Source organism: Pseudorca crassidens, chromosome 15 (genome assembly GCF_039906515.1).
Source record: "Pseudorca crassidens isolate mPseCra1 chromosome 15, mPseCra1.hap1, whole genome shotgun sequence".
NCBI classification, from domain to species: domain Eukaryota; kingdom Metazoa; phylum Chordata; class Mammalia; order Artiodactyla; family Delphinidae; genus Pseudorca; species Pseudorca crassidens.
Window position 1 is genome coordinate 9,263,858 of NC_090310.1, and position 20,132 is coordinate 9,283,989.

Consider the following 20,132-nt stretch of genomic DNA (forward strand, 5'->3'; position numbering starts at 1 on the left):
TCAGAAGGACAGGTTTGGCCCCGGGTGGGGGGACTGTCTAGCAGGGTGATGAGAGGGGATCCAGTGGTGGCTTGTGACTCCGGGAAAAGTGGGAAGAGGGGGTCAATCTGGGCCCACAGTACAGAATAGGCGTCAGGTGTTAAGCAGGAGTGGAGAGATGTTCAGGCTGGGGTGGAGGGGCCAGAGGGTCTGGAAGGTGAAGGCCAAGGGAGGCGGCTGGGATCCTTGGTCTCTGAGCCCCGTGGTGCCACGTAGGATCAGCCCCAGTCCTAAGGCCATGACACTAAGAAGTCTAGAGCAGAGGCATGGTACAGGTACAAATGTTTATTCTACATAAAAATTTCACAAAATGGGCAGCTGGTTGTACCAAGACCTTTGGTGAAGGGGTGGAGGAGGGGGAGGGGAGTCGCTGTTCAAGAAGGCAACACGGACAGCGGTCACAGTCACTGGGCAGGAGCAAAGCCGAGGGAAGGCGGGGCTCAGACCTGGCCCCGGCCCCTGCTGCATGCGCTCGCATGCATGCTCCTTGCCTGTCAACGGGCGACAGGGGTTTTGGGTGGGGGCACATCTCAGACTTGAGAAGTCCCGAGACAGTGGGGAGGAGGGAGGTGCCCCTCCCTGGCTGGCTGCTGAATACTGCATCCCAGACACCTGACACCCACGTGGCACGTCAGTGGGGGGCAGCAAGGGCAGGACGAGATTGCGGGCGCCTGAAGGGATGCTGACTTCCCGAGCACAAGAGAGCAGGGACCACTGTCCCAAACATGCAACACACAATGGCTTGAGGACCCAACTAGGGCCTGCCAGGGAGAGTGGCTGGCCCGGGCCGTGGGCTTTACCAGTGCAGAGGCCTGACCGGGGCCCGCTCTGCCTCCCTAGCTCCGAGGGTGGCTGGAGACCAGGCACCAGTCAGCCTCTTCCAGAATATTACCTGGGGTCAGGCGTAGCCCAAAGGGGTTGCTCCTGGGGCTGTAGGAATGTGGGAAGGGAGGCTGAGGCAGCTGAAGACCTGTTGGACTCTGCCCCGAGGCAGGGGAGGAAGCCTGGTCTTGACATGGCCAGAAGCCAGAAGCCTTACCCGGCCACGGCACCCTGAGCCTCCCTGGCAGTGAATTGGCTGTTAGAGGCTTAGAGCTGGGCTGTCTCTCAGGGCCACCCTTCCCCGAACCTGAAAAGCAGCACCATGTGGCCAGCTGGTCCCCAGCCCTCAGGGGGCTTGGCTTATGGGGACAGCTGGAGAGGACACAGGATGGGGCAGATGGGCTGGTCAGTAGGAGGCAAGGTTGGGGTCCAGAGAGTCTCGATCCCAGGAGAGGGCAGACCCCAGGCTGGAGTGGAATTACTGAAGGCTGGGGGAGGGGAGCATAGCTGACTACCCCAGGCAGCCCTGTCTATAAGGGGAGCGGCCTGGGCTAGGGCCTGAGTCTGTCCCTTGCCGGCCCATCCCCACCGGGCTGGCTGTTGCCCAGCCTGGCTCCCCTCTGCCTCCTCTGTACAGACGCACACTGTCACAAGGGTCATGCACACGATGGCTCAGGGCAGGGTGGGAACGGGGGCCCTGTGCAGAGAAAGCGGTATGGGGTGGGGAGGAGAGGGCCCGAGCCAGAAGGTGGCAGCAGCCAGGAGGCCTCCCGGGGTGGGCCATCCGGAGCGCAGTGGTGGTGGGGTGGTCTCTACCCGAAGATGCCTCCGAAGGTGGAGGCGATGACGATGCCCAGGACCACACAGCAGATGATGATCATGATCTTCTTCTGCACAGGGAGGCGAGGAGAGACCTCAGCGCAGAACTGGGGCCAGGAGGGAGGCTGTGGGGCAGCTGGGGAGGGGCTCTGGGGAGGGATGAGGGTTGGAGAGTCTGGGGGATTGAATGAGGGAGAAAGTGAGGGCCTGGAACATGTCTGGGTGGGGTTTTAACTGGGCACCAGAGGCTCTGGTCAGAGCTGAGGGAGGGTGCAGGCAGAGCGCGGAGGGGGTTGTGATGGTCCGGGGGCTCTGTGTGCGTGAGGACGTGGGCTCGGGCAGGGTTGGGGCTACTGACCCGGCGAGCCTTGCTCTGGTACTTGACGGCCTTCTTGGTGTCAGACACAGCCCTCTCCACGTAGTCCACTGAATGTTCCACGTTGTACTCAATCCTGTCAATCATCTCTCCCTGCAGGGCCAGGGGCACCCGAGCTCCAGAGGGCCCCCCTCAGGGTTACGAGGGGGCCCAGGGCAGGATTTCGGGAAAGCAGCCTGAGGTTAGAGAAAAGGAGAGTGTGAGGGGGATGGGGCAGAGCTTCTCACCGGTGACCTTCGCCTCTGCCAGGCACCCCGGCACCCTGCGCAGCTCCCTGAAATGCAGCCTCAGCCAGGGGGGCGGGGACCATGCAGAGGACGCTCAGAAGGGGCCCTGACCCCGGGGCTGGGCAGAGGACAGCACAGGGCAGAGGAAGGCAGGGGCGGGAGTGGGTGGGCTGGAGTCTGGCCAGAGTGACGACGGTGAGCCCCCCACTCCATCCTCCCCAAGCACGATGGTTCCGTCCAGCCCGGGCAGGCTTTGGTCTTCAACCTTTAAGATCCCCCTGCCCAGTCCCACAGGCCTCGTGGGCCCTGCAGTCTGGTCCCAGGAAGCCCCCGGAGGCCACTCGACCATGACAATGCCCAGGACTCCCAGCAGCAGCGTGTTGAGGGCTGGCCGCTCTCTCCAAGCCCACTGCTCCCACTGGTGTCCACAGCACCATGGTCTCCCGCCCCAGTGGAAGCAGCAGCCTCCTCAAGGCCTCCCTGCTTCCTAACTCGGGCCATGCCACTCCCACACTTAAGACCCTTCAGTCTAGAAGAGACTCCAGCAGCCCAGCACCGCCTGCCAAGACTCCACCTCTGTCATCTCCAGCTCTCCCCGTGCTCTAGCCGCCCAGATCTCCTTTCTGCTCCTCACATAAGTCAGGCTCTTGCTGGTCTCAGGACTGTGGTGCTGCTGGTCCCTCTGCCTGGGCCAACTGCTTCACTCTTCCCCTGGGAAGTCTTCGGAGCTCAAATGCCGCCTCCTCAGAGAGGCCTTCTCTGACCACCCCGTCCAAAGTGGCCACTGCGGTGACTGTGTCACTCCAAGCGTGGCCCTTGGACTAGTAGCGTCGGCATCACCCTTGAGCTTGTGAGACATGCAAATTTATGAACCCCCACCCCACCTACCGATGTCTGGGAACGGGGACCAGAACAGGGGAACGTATAACAAGCCTTCCTGGTGGCCCTGGAGCACTTTAAAGTTTGAGAACCGCTGCTCTGTCACGTCGCCTCCTAACGTCTGGCACAACTGGAGAATATGCCATTCATCGTTTACTTATGCTGCCCTTTTGCCCAACAGACATTAGCTCTCAGGGAGCAGGCCCTCAGCTGTCCTGGTCACGGCTATACCTCCGGCTCCTAGAAAAGTGCCCATCCACAGTGCCCACATGACACACAGCTGGTGAACAAGACAGGACAAGGCTGGGTGAAGGTGGGTAGGGCCATGCAGGGCCTGGGGTCTTGGAAGGCCAAGCAGAGCCATGCAGAGAGGATCCTTCAGGTGGGCAGGACCCTGAGGGCAGTTTCAACAGCACGTGGTTAGTTACCTGAAGACTTGGTCCCTCCCGGGCAGGGCAGCATGGTGGGCAGAGAGGGTAGGGTTAGTGCCGCCCTGAGTGCTGCTGGGGGCTGGGGGGGGACGGTGGGGCCCCGGGCGCTCACCTGGCTCTCCACGAGCAGGGCCATGTCCGTGAACGTGTCGTGCAGCCCTGGGTGCTGCTGGGGGCTGGGGGGGGACGGTGGGGCCCCGGGCGCTCACCTGGCTCTCCACGAGCAGGGCCATGTCCGTGAACATGTCGTGCAGCTCCCGGATGCTGCTCTCCAGCTTGATGATCTCACTGTGGCGCGTCTCGATCTCGCTCAGGGCCTGCTTGGAGATGCTGGAGTCCATGATGATCTAGAGGGTGGGAGCAGTGGGCTGGGACCCAGGGACCGGCTAAAGGGAGCGGGGGTGGGGACTGGGACAGCAAGAGGCCGAGGGTGGAAGCAGGCCACCAGGATGGGCCGTGGCCTGAGCAACACGTTCTGACAGCAGAGCCTGAGGCTTCTTCCTCAGCCGCAGCTCTCCCCCCACTTTCTGCTCGGCGCTTACTAGCTGTTACCTAACTTCTCTGAGACCTGATTTCCTACCTGTAGATTTCCTACCTGTAACATGGGGCTAACCCTCCCCACCTGTGCCCGTGCATAGTAACAGCTGAGTGGTAGTTGCCCCGAGGGGCCCAGGCCTTGAACAGCCTTTCGGCCTCTCTCCCATCCCCTCTCCTCCTGTTCTTCCTCCCACACTGAATGTAGCCGACACCCCCTCCTAGAACCGCACTCCCAAGCTGCCTCCCCTACCTGTGTGCCACCTCCTTCAGGAAGCCCCCCTGCCAGGTAGAACATGGAGCTTCACGTGCATGTAGAGAGGCCAAGGGCACCGTGTCCTCCAAGAGGGGTAAAAGGTCCTGAGGCTGGTGGAAGGAGCCCCTAGCCGGTGGCAAATGAGCAGGGGTAGCTAAGGAGCGGACCCGACTGGGAGGAACCGGGAGACGGGTCTTAATTCCCCCTTTGCCCCTAACATTTGTGTGACCTTTGCCTGGTCCCTAAGCCTCTCTGGGACTCGGCCTTCTCTTCTCTAAAACCTGCCGCACAGGTGGCTGTGTCCAAAGACTGCCCAGATCCGGCGCTCTGCACGCACACCAGGGTCCCCAGGGGGAGGGGTCCACACTCACCCCGGAGGCAAAGATGGCGGGGTTCCCACTCTCCAGCATGTCCTCCAGCTCCTCGCTGGTCGTGGTCCGGCCGGCTGTGAGCAGGGGTCACGCTGAGCCCGGCCTTCCCCAGGGTGGTCAGCGGCAGCCCGGCCCCGCCCCTTGGCCCCACCCCCTCAGCTTACTGATCTCCAGCTGCCTCTGGATGCGGCCCTTGCAGCGCTCGCGGTAGTCAGTCTGCGTGGTGTTGTACTCTGACATCACCTCCACAAACTTCCGGGACAGTGTGGAGTGCTGGGGGCCCGAGATGGGGGTGCAGGTGTTAGGCCCACCCCACCGGGCCCCAGAGCCTCAGGTGCCTGGCTGCCCACCCCAGAGGTCCCGCCCACACCTGTGTCTTTCGGATCCTCAGGTCAGCGGATGAGCGGCTCAGGCCTTCCTCCTGCTCGATGCTCTGCTCGATGCCTGGGGAACAGCCAGCTGCTGATAACCTGCCCCATTCACCGCTGCCTCGCCACCCACACACCCAGGATCTGGCTCAGGACCCTCCCCTGGGGGGACGTGTCTTGTCTGTTGAGTGGGGTCACACAGGAAGCAGAGCAAGAGAGAGCTCCAGGCACTGATGGAGGCGGGGCCAACAAGGGCTCTTCCAGGCATGATGTGTGTGGGGGTGCGTGCATATACACACACACCTGTGAGGCCTCAGGCACACACCAAGCTGTGTATCTGTGTGTGTACACCTACTATGTGCTAGGCCTGGTGGCTCAGGCCCACCCTGTCTCTCTCCCGCTCAGGAAGGCTGTGCATGGAGCGAGGAGTGGGGCATGCCGTGGAGGGGGTCGGGGGGTGGGCAGGGCTAGGTGGCCACAACCACAGGGCACGGGACCCCTAGGCCTGTGCTTTCCGGGGCATGCATGCCTGTGCTCACGTGAGCGTGTGGGGGCTCCTGTGTGGGACCACGCACTGCTGGCCACTCCTTTAACTCTCTTTAGCTGACAGTGTCCAGAGTGGAACACTCCCTGGACGGAGCCTCAGGCATGTGTCCCAAGGCCCAGCCCAGAGCCTGGCACAAACAGGCCTTGCCAGGTAGCTGCTAAGTAAACAGCGCGTGAGGAAAGAAAGACCCAAAGTACCCCTCAGAGCCAGTGAAATTCCATGGGCTGTGTGGGGGAAGCAGGCCTGGAGTGCCCCCCACATCCCAGACAAGGCCTGGAGCCCAGACTCACTCTTCAATTTGGAGCGAACTTTGTTTGCTGTCTTCTTTATGTCAGACATGAGTTCCTCCAGCTCTTCCTTGGTTTCTGGGGAGGTAGAAGGGGTGGCGGGTAGACACCCTGGGCTCCCCCATGCCTGATCTTCAGGCTCAGGCCCGAGGGGGCTCTGGGCAGACCCTGGGTCTCCCCTTGTCCCCTGGCTAAGAGTCCGCCTGCCCCTCCAATCCCGGGCCGGGGCCACACCAGCTGCAGCCTCACCCCTTCTCGTGTGTCTTCCAAGGAGCCTCCCTTCTGCCTTCGCCGGCTCCCCCCAACCCCCTGCCGATAACAGATGGGGCTAAATTTAAGGCAGAAGTAATTGTGGAGCAGCTGGTGATGCTGAAGGTGGCACTGGGGAACGTTTACTTGATAACTTGCCTGAGTCGAAGGTGGAGGTGCGGGCTCACCTAGCGCTACCTGGTGGCTCTGGGGGTGGACATCCAGCTGATGGGCTGATGCGGGCCAGGGGCCAAGGAGGCAGAAGCCAGCCCCCATCAAGCACCCTGGGCGGGGCAGACCCTGTTCTCTTCACAAAGTCCCCCTCCCCAGGTGCTGAGCTCAGTGAAGGCCAACTGCTGAGTGCCTGGTAGGTAGATGGGGGCTGGAGGCACCCGGCCGGGTGGGGGCTGTGAGAAGAGCTTCAAAGAGGTGGGCCCCTGGGGTACAGTCAGCTCTAGAGGTAGCATGGAGCGGGGCTATGAGGGGGTGAAGCTGGGGGAGGGCTGTGGCGTAGTTTCTGGCCCTTGTTCCAACTGGAACCATCTCTGGAAAGCTGGCAGAGGCCATGGAGGTGCCCAGCTAGCCCTGCTCCCTGCGAGGGGTTGGCTGGCAAAGTGGGGCAAGATGGCTGCTTCCCTCTGGGGTGCTGGGTGGAGCCCAGCCTCAGGGCAGCCCCCCATGGCTCCACCCCCTGGAGAAACCAGGACTGAGCTCCTGGCTGGAGCCTTTCTCATCCACCCTGTGCTTGCTTCTGGGGTTGGGGCTTCTCCCATAGGGGACTCGGGAGGGGCATTTACAGTGGCTGATCAAGTGGGAGGGCCACTTCCCAAGTGGAATGTGAACGAGGTGGAGTGGGGGGCTTCCAGGAGCGGGGGAAGAGGCCTTGTTCGTAGGAACAAAGGCAAACTCGGTTACCAGCTGCTCTGACGTCACAGCCTCTTTTGCTCAGACCCAGAATAGCCCAGCCTGGATGGCAGCCCCCAGAGGAGGCAGAGCAAGCCTTGGCCCAGGAAAGCCCCCCACTCACTGCCAACTTTCTTTGTGATGCCCCCTCAGCTCTGCTCCGCCTCTGCCCTAGAACCCTTAATGGGGAGCCCCCTCCCCTTGGGGAGTGCCTGTTAGCCCATGTCAGTGACCGTCAGCCGGGTCCTGACTGCCCAGCTCATGGGTGGCAATTCTAAACTGGTCACTAGTGCTGTCTGATGAAGGTGGCACAAGGCAGCCAAGGCTGGGGGAGTTGGGCAGTTCTGTCCCCTGCCTGCCCCACCTTCCAGCAGGTGAGAGGCCAACTCCCAGCTCTTTATAGTCTCGCCCCACAGTCAGCCCCCTCCTGCACCTCACCAGGAGTGACCCACCAGGGACACGCGCTGACCCGGATACACACGGGCCCACAGACAAACCACATCACATACTGCCGTCCCAGACAAACCTCTAGGGAAAGGGGCAAAGCACGACGACACAGCAGCTGCACTGGATGTACGCCCTGCTCTGGGGTGTCCCTCTTTCCTTCCCACTTCTTCCTGGGCTAGTCTCCCCGGCTCCCAGCTGACTCACTCTGCCTTCAAAGGGCCTGGCACTGGCCTCAAGTTCAAGCACACTTTGGGGCCGTGGAGAGATTTATTCTGGGTGCTTGAGGATGCCTGTGGGCCTGGGGCTGAGAGGCCATGGATAGGGAGGCAGTGCTGGAGTTGAGAACAAAATCAAGCTTTGGGTGCCTGGGTGGTGGGCTATGGGCCGTAGGTCCTTTCCCATGAACACCTGGGCAGCAGCCGGACCCTCCCCCGTGCTTTGTCCTGGGGCCCCATAGGCTGGCGCCTTCCAAAGGAGCTGGAGAAGGGAGAGAGGAGGTGAGCAAGCCGCAAGAACAGGCAGGCAGTGCACACACCCAATCTGATGAGTCCAGGTGGCTGACCTGGGCCCCAGCCCGTCACTGCCTCCCCAGGGCTGAGGGTGAGCCCCCTCTATGGGAGGGGGTCACGGGCCTGCATGCCGTCAGCCTGGCCCATGTTAGTGTAGTAGTAATCAACACCTCCACGGGAATCGTGACAGCCAGGTCAGTGGGACCCGTCTGGAGACAGTGAAACGCAGACACACACAGCCTCCCTGTGCAGAGGGAGAGAGGTCACTTCCTGGAGCCCTGAGAATGCCCGGCTCCGGGGTACCAATGGCCAAGTGCCAGGGCTGCCAGCTTTTTCCGGAAACTCTGCCTGCTTGGCCGGCTTGCCCTCCCACAGCGCTGATGCCTGAGAGCTGCCATCTGCTCCCCTGGGGAGGCGAGGGAAAGGGAGAGGCTGGGCTGAGAGGCCCTCTATTGATCAGAGGCCGCTGCCTCCCTCCTTGCTCCCTCCCAGAATCCCAGGGCTACAGCCGGCTGGCCAGCCGCGCTGCCTTAGAAAACAGCCAGCTCACCTGGGGAGGGCGGGTCCGGCGCCTGACCCCGCCCTTCTCACCAGGCATCCGGTAGGTGGTACTGGGCACTGACCCCACCCCCACCCCGGGCCTGGGACAGCTGTTTCCTGAGGCTTCCCATGGAGCCCTCCCCAGCCTGGCCAGGCGCAGGCAGCCCTCAGCCGACCAGCAATGAAGGGCGTCCCTCCCCGCAGCAGTGCCCTCCTGGAGGCCTGTGGGGCTCCTCACACCTACACACTCACTCTCATCAGGGTTGGGGGAGGCCAGGATGGCGCTGTGCTTCCGCTTCACCTCCTCCACGTTCTCTGAGATCTTGTCAATGAAGCCACGGATCTCCTCCACCTGTGGACCAAGGCCAGGTGGTCTGGGGGCAAAATCCAGGGAGGGGGCTTCTTGGGCCCAGGGCTTGCCCAGAGTAGGGCTGGAGGTCAGGGCTCAGGGCCAGACTGAGCCAGGCTTCAGGGGGTAGGTGGGGGGGGTGGGGCTGCTCCAAGGATCCTTCTAGACTGGGGTAGGAGTAGGGAGGAATGGGCCATCCCAAACTTTGCTCCCCTCTGAGCCTCAGTGGGCTCATTAACTGGCGCCTGTGGGCTGCTGAGACAGGCGCAGGTGTGTAAGAGCCCTGGCTGCCTCAGAGTTGAGACGTGGCCACCCTGGGTCTGCCAGTGTTTGGGGAGAGGCAGGTGTGCTGCTCCCACCTGTTCGAAGAACTCATCCATGAAGCGGTCTCGGTCCACGGTGACAGTGACATCGTCATCATCATCGCTGTCCTTGGCCTGCACAGGGGTGTGCACACATGAGCAGACCTGTGCTAGGACCACTGGGCCCCACTGGACCTGGGACACCCAAACTGCCCAGCATCTACATACAGCAGGCCCGCAGGCTGCAGCTCCAGGGCCCTTGGCAGGGACAAGGCCTGGCTGCGCCCTCAGCTCCCAGCCGCAGTGAGGAGGATCCCTGGGGACCCAGCATGATCATGGAGAGAGGCCTTGCCTATCAAGTTGGTGACAGGGCCAAGTATCCACCTCCGTGCCAGGCACTCCTTCCCCTGCTCAGCTGCCTCCCCTCCCCCACAGGACTGGGGTCCTCCGAGCACACCCCTCACCCTAGGGTGCTGCTGGGGAGGCCCTGCCACAGGCTAGGCAAGAAAACCTCAGGGCTTAGTCCCCCGGCCACTGGCCCCAGCCCACACCATGCCTGAGACAGGTTGCCTGGCGTTCCCAAGCTGGCCCTGAGTTCCAAGCTCCCCCTCAGGGGAGGGCCATGCAGAGGGAGGCCTGGGCACCACGAACACGTCCCTGCCAAAAGGTGGGATGGCTCCGATATGGGCCATCCCCACAGCACCCAGGCCGGCTTGAGAGCTCCTGCCTGTGAGGGGCCTCTGATCCGCCAGGCTTGCTCCCTCAGACCTCGGGGAACTCTCCCTCCTTGTTAGTCTTGACATTGATCCTCTTTCCTTCCAGGTCCAGAGTTGGGTCCGGCAGGCACAAGAGGCCAGTCACGTTGCCACTTGGCCCGGGGCCTGCCTCAGCTGCAGGTGCAGGCCTCACCCCGCGGCCCCAGGGGCAGCCGTACGAAAGCCAGCCCATCAGGAGGTGGGGGTGATTACACCTCTGACTTCCCAGCATGCTGGCCACTCTCATTACTGTCCCCCACACCTGGAATCAGCCATGGTCAGCCCACTCTGCTGGCAAGGCCAAGGTCCCTCTCCACAGCAAGGCCCAGATGCTCAGGGCAGGATGGTCACCTGGGTTCTCGGGCTGGGTCATGCCTCCTCATTTCTCAGCGCCCCACAGGAGGAGGCACTAGCCCTCACCCTGATGCTCTCTTGCGAGGATGGAGGCAGGCAGAGGCTGAGGGGCCGGGGAGGCTGAGGGACCGGGGAGGCTGGGCCCCCGCCGGCTGGGGAAGGGGCTGAGTTCTGGGCCCAGCACAGACACTGACTGGCTGAGGGACTTCCCCTCCGGGTCTGTTTGCTCCTCTATGAAATGGGGACAGTGATGCCATGCTGGGGGACGCGGGCTGAGAATGGATGGGGAAGCCCAGCATGTTCTGTAAAGGGCTGTGGCCCTGGGGCTCTCGGGGTCCCACTACCCCACCAAAGTGGGACCAACCAAGAGAGGGGGTTGGTTGGGAGCTTTATGGAGGCGGCCCCCCTCCTCAAGAGATCACACCTCCTCCCCCAGCAGCTAAAATAAATCCTCGCTCCCACAAGTGCCTGTGGCTGCCGCCAGGTGGCCCCCATCCCCCACCAAGCCCACCCTTAGCCACAGAGAATCTAGGAGCCATTTCCATACTTTGAGGCCCAGGAACCAAGCCAAGCAGGAGGAGCACTCCCTAGGGACACCGAGGCAGGGTGCAGCCTGGAGAACCCCAGGGCCCCCTCCCCGGCAGCCTGCCAGCTTGGGAAGTGGCCCCAGGAGTTCCTGCCATTCAGCAGCCTGGCTTCTCTGTCCTTCTGGTGCCCAGAGAAGGATAGGGATGGATGGGAAGAGGCAGAAGGAGAATTTTCCAGCTCCCTTCCCTTCCGGAGTGATGACCCGCTAGAGCCAAAGACAAGGGCGCCGGAGTCACTGGAGATGAGAGTCACTGCCAGGGACCCCGGGGCTGATGCCTCCCTTTGGGCCTCAGCTTGCCCATCTGTGAAATGGACTTATCTTTTCCAGGCATCCAGCCAGTTCTGACCTGCTACCCGCACAGCCTCCCTGCACAGAGGCTGGACTTGAGTAGCTTCTCCAACAGAAGGGTGGTGGCGGGAGAGATGCCACACCCTCCTCCATGCTCTCTATCAATTGGAGGGTTTAGGGCCTGACCTCACAGCCTGGGTCAAACAGCTGTGGCTCTGAGGGGATGCTCCAAGGGCACCCTTCCTTACCAAGTGCTACTTCTTCTTCCTCCTCAGGACCTTTTCACTCTCACGCCCCTCTTCATCTCACTGCCCCAGCTGGAAATCTGATCTCACCACACTGCGCCTATAACCTATAACCATCTCCCTGCCCCTATAATCTACCCACTGTCCTCCCTGCTGTCCCCATGTGGCTCCCTCTGCCGGCAGTGCCAATTCCATGGAGCTGACATTCCCCTCGTGTGTGCTTTGCCACCCCCTTCGGAAGCCTTCCCCAGCTCCCTGGGGTGGGTATCTTGCTCCTCTGGTTCCCCACACCCTATTCACATCCCTACTGGAGCCACAGGCACACACTCTCAAGCCCTAAGGGACCTGAAAAGGCACCTTGGCCGCAGCATCTAGCCGCAGCTTTCACACCTCCGGGGATGGAGAGCACACCAGCTCTCTCGGGCACTTCTGCCTATCTGGAGCAGCCCCAATTGTTAGAAAGTCCTTCCCTTTCCTGTGGTTTGGCCCCAGGCCGTAAAGAACCTGTTGGTGCCCTCTCCCTGGGCTGGCCCTGCCAGAGATCTGAAGGTAGCATCCACATCGTTCCTGGGTTTTTCTTCTCAAGTTGACCATTCCCTCCCCTTCAGATCCTTTCCAGAGGCCTTAAGTTGCAGCCCCTGCCCCAGACTTGTTCCACTCAGCCTCTGTCTTCTCCCGCAGTAGAAGATATAAACTGAACCTGCTGCTGATTGTGGCCTGAGCAGTGCCAAAGAGCTGACCCATCACCTCCCTCTTTCTACATAGTCTACCTCTGTTAATGCAGCCAGGGAATCACAGAAGTGATGTTATAGTTCTTCCTGCCAAGGAAAGCCCCCAAGCCCTTCCCCACCCTGTTTACTTGGTTGGATTTTGGGCTCAAGGGAAGGATCTTCATTTGTTCTGATCCTTGCTTCAGTTTGTGAGAATCTGACGGTTTATGCCTTTGTTGCCCCCTGCAACTTCAACCACATCTAGGCCAAAGCCCTGAATGGTTAGGGCCCCAGCTCCCTTGGGGATCCGCCAACCCTCTCTAAGTGGCAGTCACAGCTCCGGAAAGAGGGCTGGACTAGAGCTGGGGACTTGAGAGGCTGCAGCGTGGAGGCGGCAGCTGGAGTCGTGAGGCAGTTATAAACTCAAGGGTACAAACATCTTCTGGACAAACCCACCCAGACATCATATGGGCACCCTGTCTGCCACCTGGCCCAAACTAAGTTCCACCTCTTTCTCCTGAGCCCCCTTCTCTGAACCCCCCTGCTCAGAACCCCCGTTCTCAAGAGTCCCCCAAATCAGAAACTGGGGGGAGCATCCGCACTCTTCCTCCTCCTCTCACATCCAACCTACATCCAATTTGTCATGGTGTTTGTTTTTTGGTTCTAGTGTTCACGGGTTCTCAACCCTGGCTCAGGATCTGAGTCCCTCGGTGGGGGATTAAAAAAACAAAACAAAACAGCTTCCAGACCAAATGAGAATCTATGGGGATGGGGCTGGTGAGGTTAAGTTTTTTTTTTAAGCCCCCCCAGGATGGAGAACCACTGGTCTGGTCTCACTCCTCTCTGGCCGGCTGGCCATCTCGGCTCTAGCATCATCACCTCCGGCCTGAGCAATCAGAAAAGAAAATCGGTGCAGGAGTGAGAAAGCACTGCCCCACCACAGGGACCTGCTGCAACAGGGGAGAGAATACCCCACTAGAACCACCACGCGTGCAGCCCTGGTGGTCTCTCCAAGCAGAGGCTCCAGGATTCCAGGATACCCTCCTGGAAGTAAGAGTGTGAATCCTCCAAGGGGTGTGGAGGCCAGGCAGCCTCCGGGGCGTCCTGGGGGATGGTGGCAGGCTGGCAGGCAGGCTTGATTCATTCCTGCTGGAGCAGGAGTTGCTGTTGTCTGTCTCGAGGGCTATTTTTTTTTCCCCTTGTTCTTTTTAATGACTAATCAAAGCCGGTATTACTAAAGCAGAGAGGCCCAGAGCTGAGTCAGGGGTGTGCGAGAGGCCGAGCTGGGTCTCCAGAAAGAGAGGGCTCTCCTTTCTGACCCCTTCCTCCTTTCCCCATCCTGCAAACCTCCCCCTCCCCCAGATCCCTGCCCTCAGCCGGGTCTACCCCTTAGCAGGGCCCCAGAGCAGCTCAGGGAGGCAGCTTTGGGCTGTGGGGAGGGGCTGAGCTCTGCCTCCCTCCAGGTGCTGTGTGACCTTGGATAAACTCCTGGCCCTTTCTGACCTCAGTTTTCCATTTGTAAAATAGCAGGTTGGACTAGATAGTTCCTGGAGGCCATCTGTACCTCAGATGAACACGTACCCAAATCCACTGGGTTTTTTTTTTTGTGGGGAAACTCCAAGGAGGTGATGAGAGGGAACGAAGGAAGGAGAGGGCCCCTAGCCTGGGTCTATTCTTACACTCCCATTTCTTCTGCTCTGCAGGGCAAAGCCGGTTGGCTCCACTGTACAGACAAATGAGCATGGAGAGGTTAAGGCACCAACCTGCCTGCTGTTGCCCCGGGAACCCCCAGTCTCTTCCCAGCAGTGAGAGAGAAAAAGGGAACCAGTCAGCAGAGTGCTGCCCCGGTGAGCTGGGCCCTGCTCTAGACCAGATGTCAGGCCCACCCACCATTCTCTGGGTTGGGCATCCTAGCCCCTCTGCCTTTACTCACAGTGGTCCCTTCTTTTGGACCACACTCCCTCCTCCCAAACAAATCCAACTCCATCCCAAGTCCTCTCCTTCCAGGAAGGTTCTTCCTGGGTCTGGCTACCCCATTCTCCCTCCTCTTTACTGTCGCAGGCCCCCCTGTGTCTCACATGGCCCAGAATGTAGATAAACACCATTCTGGGCCCAGGGAGGGGTGGGTCGGCTCCAAGGAGTTCTCGGAAAGAAAACCAGGGAGGCCTCTGAACTGGGGGAAGGAGGCAGCTGCAGGCCAGGCGGGGCTGCCTGGGGACACCTTGTCCCCAAAGTCTCCCCAGTATACTCTGGTGACCCAGGTCTTCACCCGTCCTAGGCCTCCAGGCTGCCCTTCTGCTCTCTGAGGGCTGTGGAGAGCATTCAGGTCCCCACACCGGCCCACGAGGACCCCTTCATTCTCCCTCTGCATGAGAGGATCAGCTCCTCGAGAGATGAGGGCTGGAGAAGGCTGGAGGGCTGGGCCCGGCTTGCAGCGCTGAGGAAACGTGCTAGCTCCTTCCCCAAGTGTGACTTTTATAAATAAGCTCCCTTCGCCTTCCTTCCAAATGTGGTGGGGAAGGAGGAGGGGGGGGGGAGGAGGGAGGGAGGCTGGCTGTGGTGCAAGTGGCTGTCCCAAGCGCCACCCTCTGTCCAGCCCAGCTAGCACTGGAGTCTCAGTTCCTGGGGGTTCTGGCTCCTGGGGTTCAAGGTCTCCCCCAAATATGGAGTCAGAGTCAGGAGACCTGTGACCACCCCTCTTGCCCTGAGAAACTGGGTTCTAGGTTTTCCTACCTCTGCTTCATAGATAGGAATCTATGCAGCCCAGAGGGAGACCTGGGGGAATGGCAGTGCCCCATACTAATGGTTCCACCCCACCCAGTGTGGGCTCCTGCCAGCGGACCCTCAAGGCTGCTAGAAACCCCCAAGGGGCAGAGCCACCCAGCCATGAGTACAGCAGCCTTCATGGGCGCTGAATGCCTGGACTGGGGGCCTGTCTGGAGAGGAAGACTCAGTTTACTTTCAGAGAAGCCAGGCCTCACCACCTAAAGACCACTCTGGCTAGTGTGTGTGCGTGTATGTGTGCTGGCTGGGGGGAAGGGGAGAATCACAGACACACCAGAGCAAAGAGCTGGCTTCAAGCTTCCTACAGCCCAAGATCTCTTAGGCCTTAGGTCTCAGCCAGGTCTGAATGTGACCATTTTTAGGACTAGGTGAAGCGCCTTTCTACCATCCCACTTCATCTTCCAGGCCAGCCACATCTCTTTTGTGCCTCAGTTTTCCCTTCAGCAGAGGGAATGAAGCTGATGAGTCAGAGGATGTCAGATGGAAAGGACTGTGCTCTCCCTGATCACCTGGTTCCCACATACACCCTCCCCTGACCCACCAGGCACCCAAACACCAGCAAATGCACCACACAGCCATTCATCACCGAGATAACCACACTCCTTCTGACTCAACCAAGCACAGGAAACTTGAGGGCAACCACAAGGGCTGGCGGGGGAAGAGTTTAGATACCATACACGACATGAGGGACCATCTTCTTCCTTTGAAACCTCGTGGGGTTTACTCCTGGGTCTGGGCACTCAGCCAGGAATAACACAGGTCTGACGGGAGAGTGGGGGCTGGCAGCCAGAGCAAGGGGGACACGGAGGCAGGAGAGCACAGGTTCCAGCCCCATGCTGCCCAGGAGACAAGACTGGTACAACGGGTGGGAGACCCAGGCACAAATGCAGGGAACCTATGGGCAGAGAGGACAAGCCATGGGATCAAAAGTCCAAAGGACCCTTGGAACTTTCCATATAAGGGGACCCAGGTCTCTGGCTCTAAGGTGGGTAGCATGGGAAGTGTTCTGGGGAGACACTGAGCTAGCCCCGCCCCCGCCACAGAGATCAGCAGGTGGGGGCCTGCCAGTACGGGGGTGGGGGGGTCAGCCGGGGCATCAGAGGAGCCTCAACTGGGTCTAGAGCCCTGATGCCCCTCTCCCCACAGGCAGGCTTCCCTTCCTTCTCTGTCCCCCCCAGCCCCCCCACCCCAAGATTGCCATCTTTAAAGGGAGAGGTGCGAACACCCTGGTTAATAGCAGAGGCCAGAGGAGGGGGGCCGTGACGAGGAGGAGCAGGCGACAGGGGTCTCTGTCAGGGCTGGGAGAGGGCGGGCTCCGACTCAGAACCTTTGCGCATCCTTCTACTTCCCCCACCGGAACGCCGCCCCAGAAGCCACACCCCAGGGGCCCCCGAAACACAGGTGGAAAAATAGGTTCAGGTAGGAATCCGACCAGGGAACCCCGGAAGGGTCTGGAAACGCCGGCCCGGGCTGCCCGGAAGCCAGGAATGTGGACCGGGAGCGGGTCTGACCCCTCCCGGACCAGGGCGGGCAGCAGATGCCGATCGCCACCGGGTGGGGAGCCACAGGTGACGGGAGCTACAGGTGATGGAAGGTGATGGGGGCGGCGGTCGCCCCGCGAGACAGCGCCCAACGGAGGAGCCCGGCCACACCCGACCGCCCCGTTTCCGCAGCGCGCCCTGCAGCGGGGCTCTGGACAGCAGACCGCCCGCGGCCCCTTCCCACCGGTCCCGCCATCTGTCTAAACCAGAGGAAGGGCAGAAGGGTCAGTGATGAGGCACCGTGGGGAGAGAGAGTCGGAACCTGCTCCGCGGGGCGAGCGAGAGGTCAGGCTTCGGTCCCGCCACCGATATTCCAGAATACCCCTTCGACCCCCGAAAAGAAGGGGGCGCCGAAAAGTTTATCCAGGACTCCGGGCTCCAGTCGTCAGTCCGCGAACCATCGGAGCCGAGCTCACGCGAGCCCGTGACCCCAGTGGGTCCAAGGGGCGGGACCCGGATGGGGGTCCCCGGCTCGGCACTGCTCCCTCCTACCCTGGCCAGGGACGCAGGGACTACCGCCCCAGAGGTCGCCAGAGGTGGTCGGGGAGCTGCCCGGCCGCTGGGCACGGGCGGCGAGGGGCGCCGCGCAGGGGCTGGACTCACCGTGCGGAGCTCCTGTGTTCGGTCCTTCATGCTCCCGGGAGTGGCAGCGGCACCGGCTGCAGCCCTGTGAGCCCCGCATGCGCGGCGGCCGCCCCGCGGCTGCGCAGCGCCAGCCCGGCCCCGCCCCGGCCCCCGGGACCCCGGCCCAGCCCCCAGCCCCTAGCCCGGCCCCGCCCCTCGCACGCCCCGCCCTGGCGGGTCCCAACCTAGAGCCCAATTCTGGGACTCTGGCTCCCCGCTCCCACTGCCCACCGTCTCCCACACCCAATCAGGTCCTCCGAAGGGTCACAGCCCAGGGACCTCATCCCCCTGCGTTCTCGACGCCCGCCTGATCCCTGCCTGGGGTCGGTTCCCAGAGTCTCTGCTCCCTCCCGTCCCAACTCCGTCCTCCCTCCTCCCATCCCTCGACTCAGCCGCTCAGCATCCCTCCTTCTGGACCCTGGCTCTTCACCCCCAGGGCCCCTCATATCCCCGGGGATTTGCTAGAGGTTAGACCCCACCTCCCTCCTTAATTTTATTGCCTTGGGACCTCCAGCATCCCCCTCCAAAAGCCTCCTCGAGCCAAAACCCTCTAGAGTTCCAGCCTTTGAGCCCCTACCCTTCCTGCCTTCTCCCAGCGTCTCATCCAGACTCAGGCTCTGGCCCCTTCTTTCCCCAGGATTCCTCAGTTCACAGTCTGATGCTGAGTGACCACCACTTTTCCTTTAGTTTCCACTCCCAGCAAGATGCAGGCACCCCTCTATTTTGGGGGAAGATGATCTAAGTTATAGGCCCATCTCTTTCCCCTTTCCCTGTATTCCCAGTCCTGCATCCCAGCCCCGGGCCTGAGATCCTACTTCCTAGCTAGAAGCTGGGAGTAGCTAAGCAGGGGCCGAGCTCCTCTGGACTAATGGGAAGGTCTTCTCAATACTGTGGAGGGGTGGTGGCTGGGGGCTAGTCAGTAGCAGATGCTTCTTTTCTGGTCCCTGCCAGCATCTTGTTGAGCAGCAGCCACACACACACACACCCAGCTGCCCCCTCTGTGCCCTGGCCCAGATGCTCTGACCTCAAGCCAAGCACTCCCCCTTCCCTTCCCCAGGGCTGCCAAGGTGTTGCTCTGGAGCTGGGCCAGCCCCCTGCTGACCAGTATGTCCAGGCCCAGCAGTTCTCCGAGACTGTGGGCACAGGTTAGCTGGCTGGCAGACAGGCTGGAGACACTGTTCCAGCCATCCCTCCTTCCCAGGAAAGTCTGGTCCAAGACTAGCTCAGACGTAGCCTAGCACGAGAGGCAGCCACATCCCTTCCACTTGTCTAGACCTCAACCTTGAGTGTCCCACAGAGCAAGTGTTGGTGGTGCCCCATTTGACAGATGCGAGACCAGAACTCACCTGCTAGAGGGACTTGCCCAGGGTTACAGGGAACAGGTGGCAGGGAAGCTGCTGATTCCTGGTTCAGAGTACTTTCCTCTGTGCAGGGTGACTCAGTGGGATGAGTCATGGGTGCAGCCCCAGAGCCCAGTGTCTGGCCCTGTGGGGAGAGGGCAGGAAGGGGAGACACAGCTGCTGCCCTTAGAGAATCCTGGTGTCATGCCAAGCGTCACTTATTGAGATGAATATTAAATGGTAGCGTGAAAAATGAATAGAGAATGAATGTGTGCCCTTCAACTTAAACTGCCTTTCTGATACAGGTCTTACTCTCATTCATTCATTCATTCATCAAACATTACCTGGGAATGCACGTTCTGGGGATACTGTTCTGCACTTAAGGTGCTCCTAGAGTGGTGGGAGAGACAGACATGGTTTCAATATGTGAAGGATTCAGGGTGGCTTCCCAGAACCGGTGACATTCAAGCTGGATATTGAAGGAGTGGCATTGCAGCAGGCAGTGGTGCAGGCATTCTAGACAGAAGGAGTGTGCCCAGACGCTGGAGTGAGGGTGGAGAGCAACTGGAGAACCTCAGGAGCCTGCTGCAGTGCTCAAGTATGGGGATGAGCGTGGGTGGGAGATGAGTCCAGTGAGGGAGACCTTGAACGTTAAACTTCATTGTGAAGACAAGGGGGGAGGCAATCAAGGGTCCGACTTTCATTCCCTTAATCAAAAAGCATCTACTATGTGCTGACTATTCTAGACGTTAGGGACATGGCAGAAAACCAAAGTCCTTTCCCTCCATGAGTTCTAGTAGAGGAGAGAGATGACAAACAAGAAAATAACATACATGACGGTGATAATATATTATGAAGAAGATAAAGCAGGACAGAAGGAGTAGGGTGCCAGGTTTGAGGCAGGATTCCAGCTTTAAATCAGGTGGTCAAGGAGGGCCTTGCTGAGAAGGTGCCACTTGAGTACATATTTAAAGGAGGTGAGGGGGTAGGGCTGCCCTGGTGGCGCAGTGGTTGAGAGTCCGCCTGCCGGTGCAAGGGACGTGGGTTTGTGCCCCGGTCCGGGAGGATTCTGCATGCCGCGGAGCGGCTGGGCCCGTGAGCCATGGCCGCTGAGCCTGCGCGTCTGGAGCCTGTGCTCCGCAACGGGAGAGACCACAGCAGTGACAGGCCCGCGTACCGCAAAAAAAAAAAATAATAATAATAAAGGAGGTGAGGGGGGCTTCCCTGGTGGTGCAGTGGTTAAGAATCCACCTGCCAATGCAGGGGACATGGGTTCGAGCCCTGGTCCAGGAAGATCCCACATGCCACGGAGCAACTAAGCCCGTGCACCACAACTACTGAGCCTGCGCTCTAGAGCCCGCATGCCACAACTACTGAAGCCCGCGCGCCTGGAGCCTGTGCTCCGCAACAAGAGAAGCCACCGCAATGAGAAGCCCGCGCATGGCAGTGAAGAGTAACCGCCACTCGCCGCAACTAGAGAAAGCCCGCGCACAGCAATGAAGACCCAACGCAGCCCAAAATAAAATAAATTAAAAAAACCTTTTTTTTCTAAATAAATAAATAAAGGAGGTGAGGGAGTGAGGCATGTAGGTCTCTGGGGGAGGAGCATTCTGGGCAGAGGAAACATCAAGTGCAATGACCAGGAGC

At 60.5% G+C, this 20,132-nt stretch overlaps 1 protein-coding gene across 1 annotated transcript; it reads right to left on the reverse strand.

The window, feature by feature from the left end:
- Window positions 1–309: 309 nt before the first annotated feature.
- On the reverse strand, window positions 310–17,233 carry STX1A (syntaxin 1A). Its single transcript, XM_067705899.1, has 10 exons — window positions 17,125–17,233; window positions 9,313–9,390; window positions 8,857–8,956; window positions 5,960–6,034; window positions 5,125–5,198; window positions 4,919–5,027; window positions 4,755–4,828; window positions 3,803–3,940; window positions 2,039–2,149; window positions 310–1,751 (listed from the first exon to the last, which is right to left on the reverse strand). The coding sequence occupies exons 1-10, from the start codon at window positions 17,152–17,154 to the stop codon at window positions 1,674–1,676; spliced, it is 867 nt and encodes a 288-aa protein (XP_067562000.1). The 5' UTR covers window positions 17,155–17,233; the 3' UTR covers window positions 310–1,673.
- Between the last annotated feature and the right edge of the window lie 2,899 nt (window positions 17,234–20,132).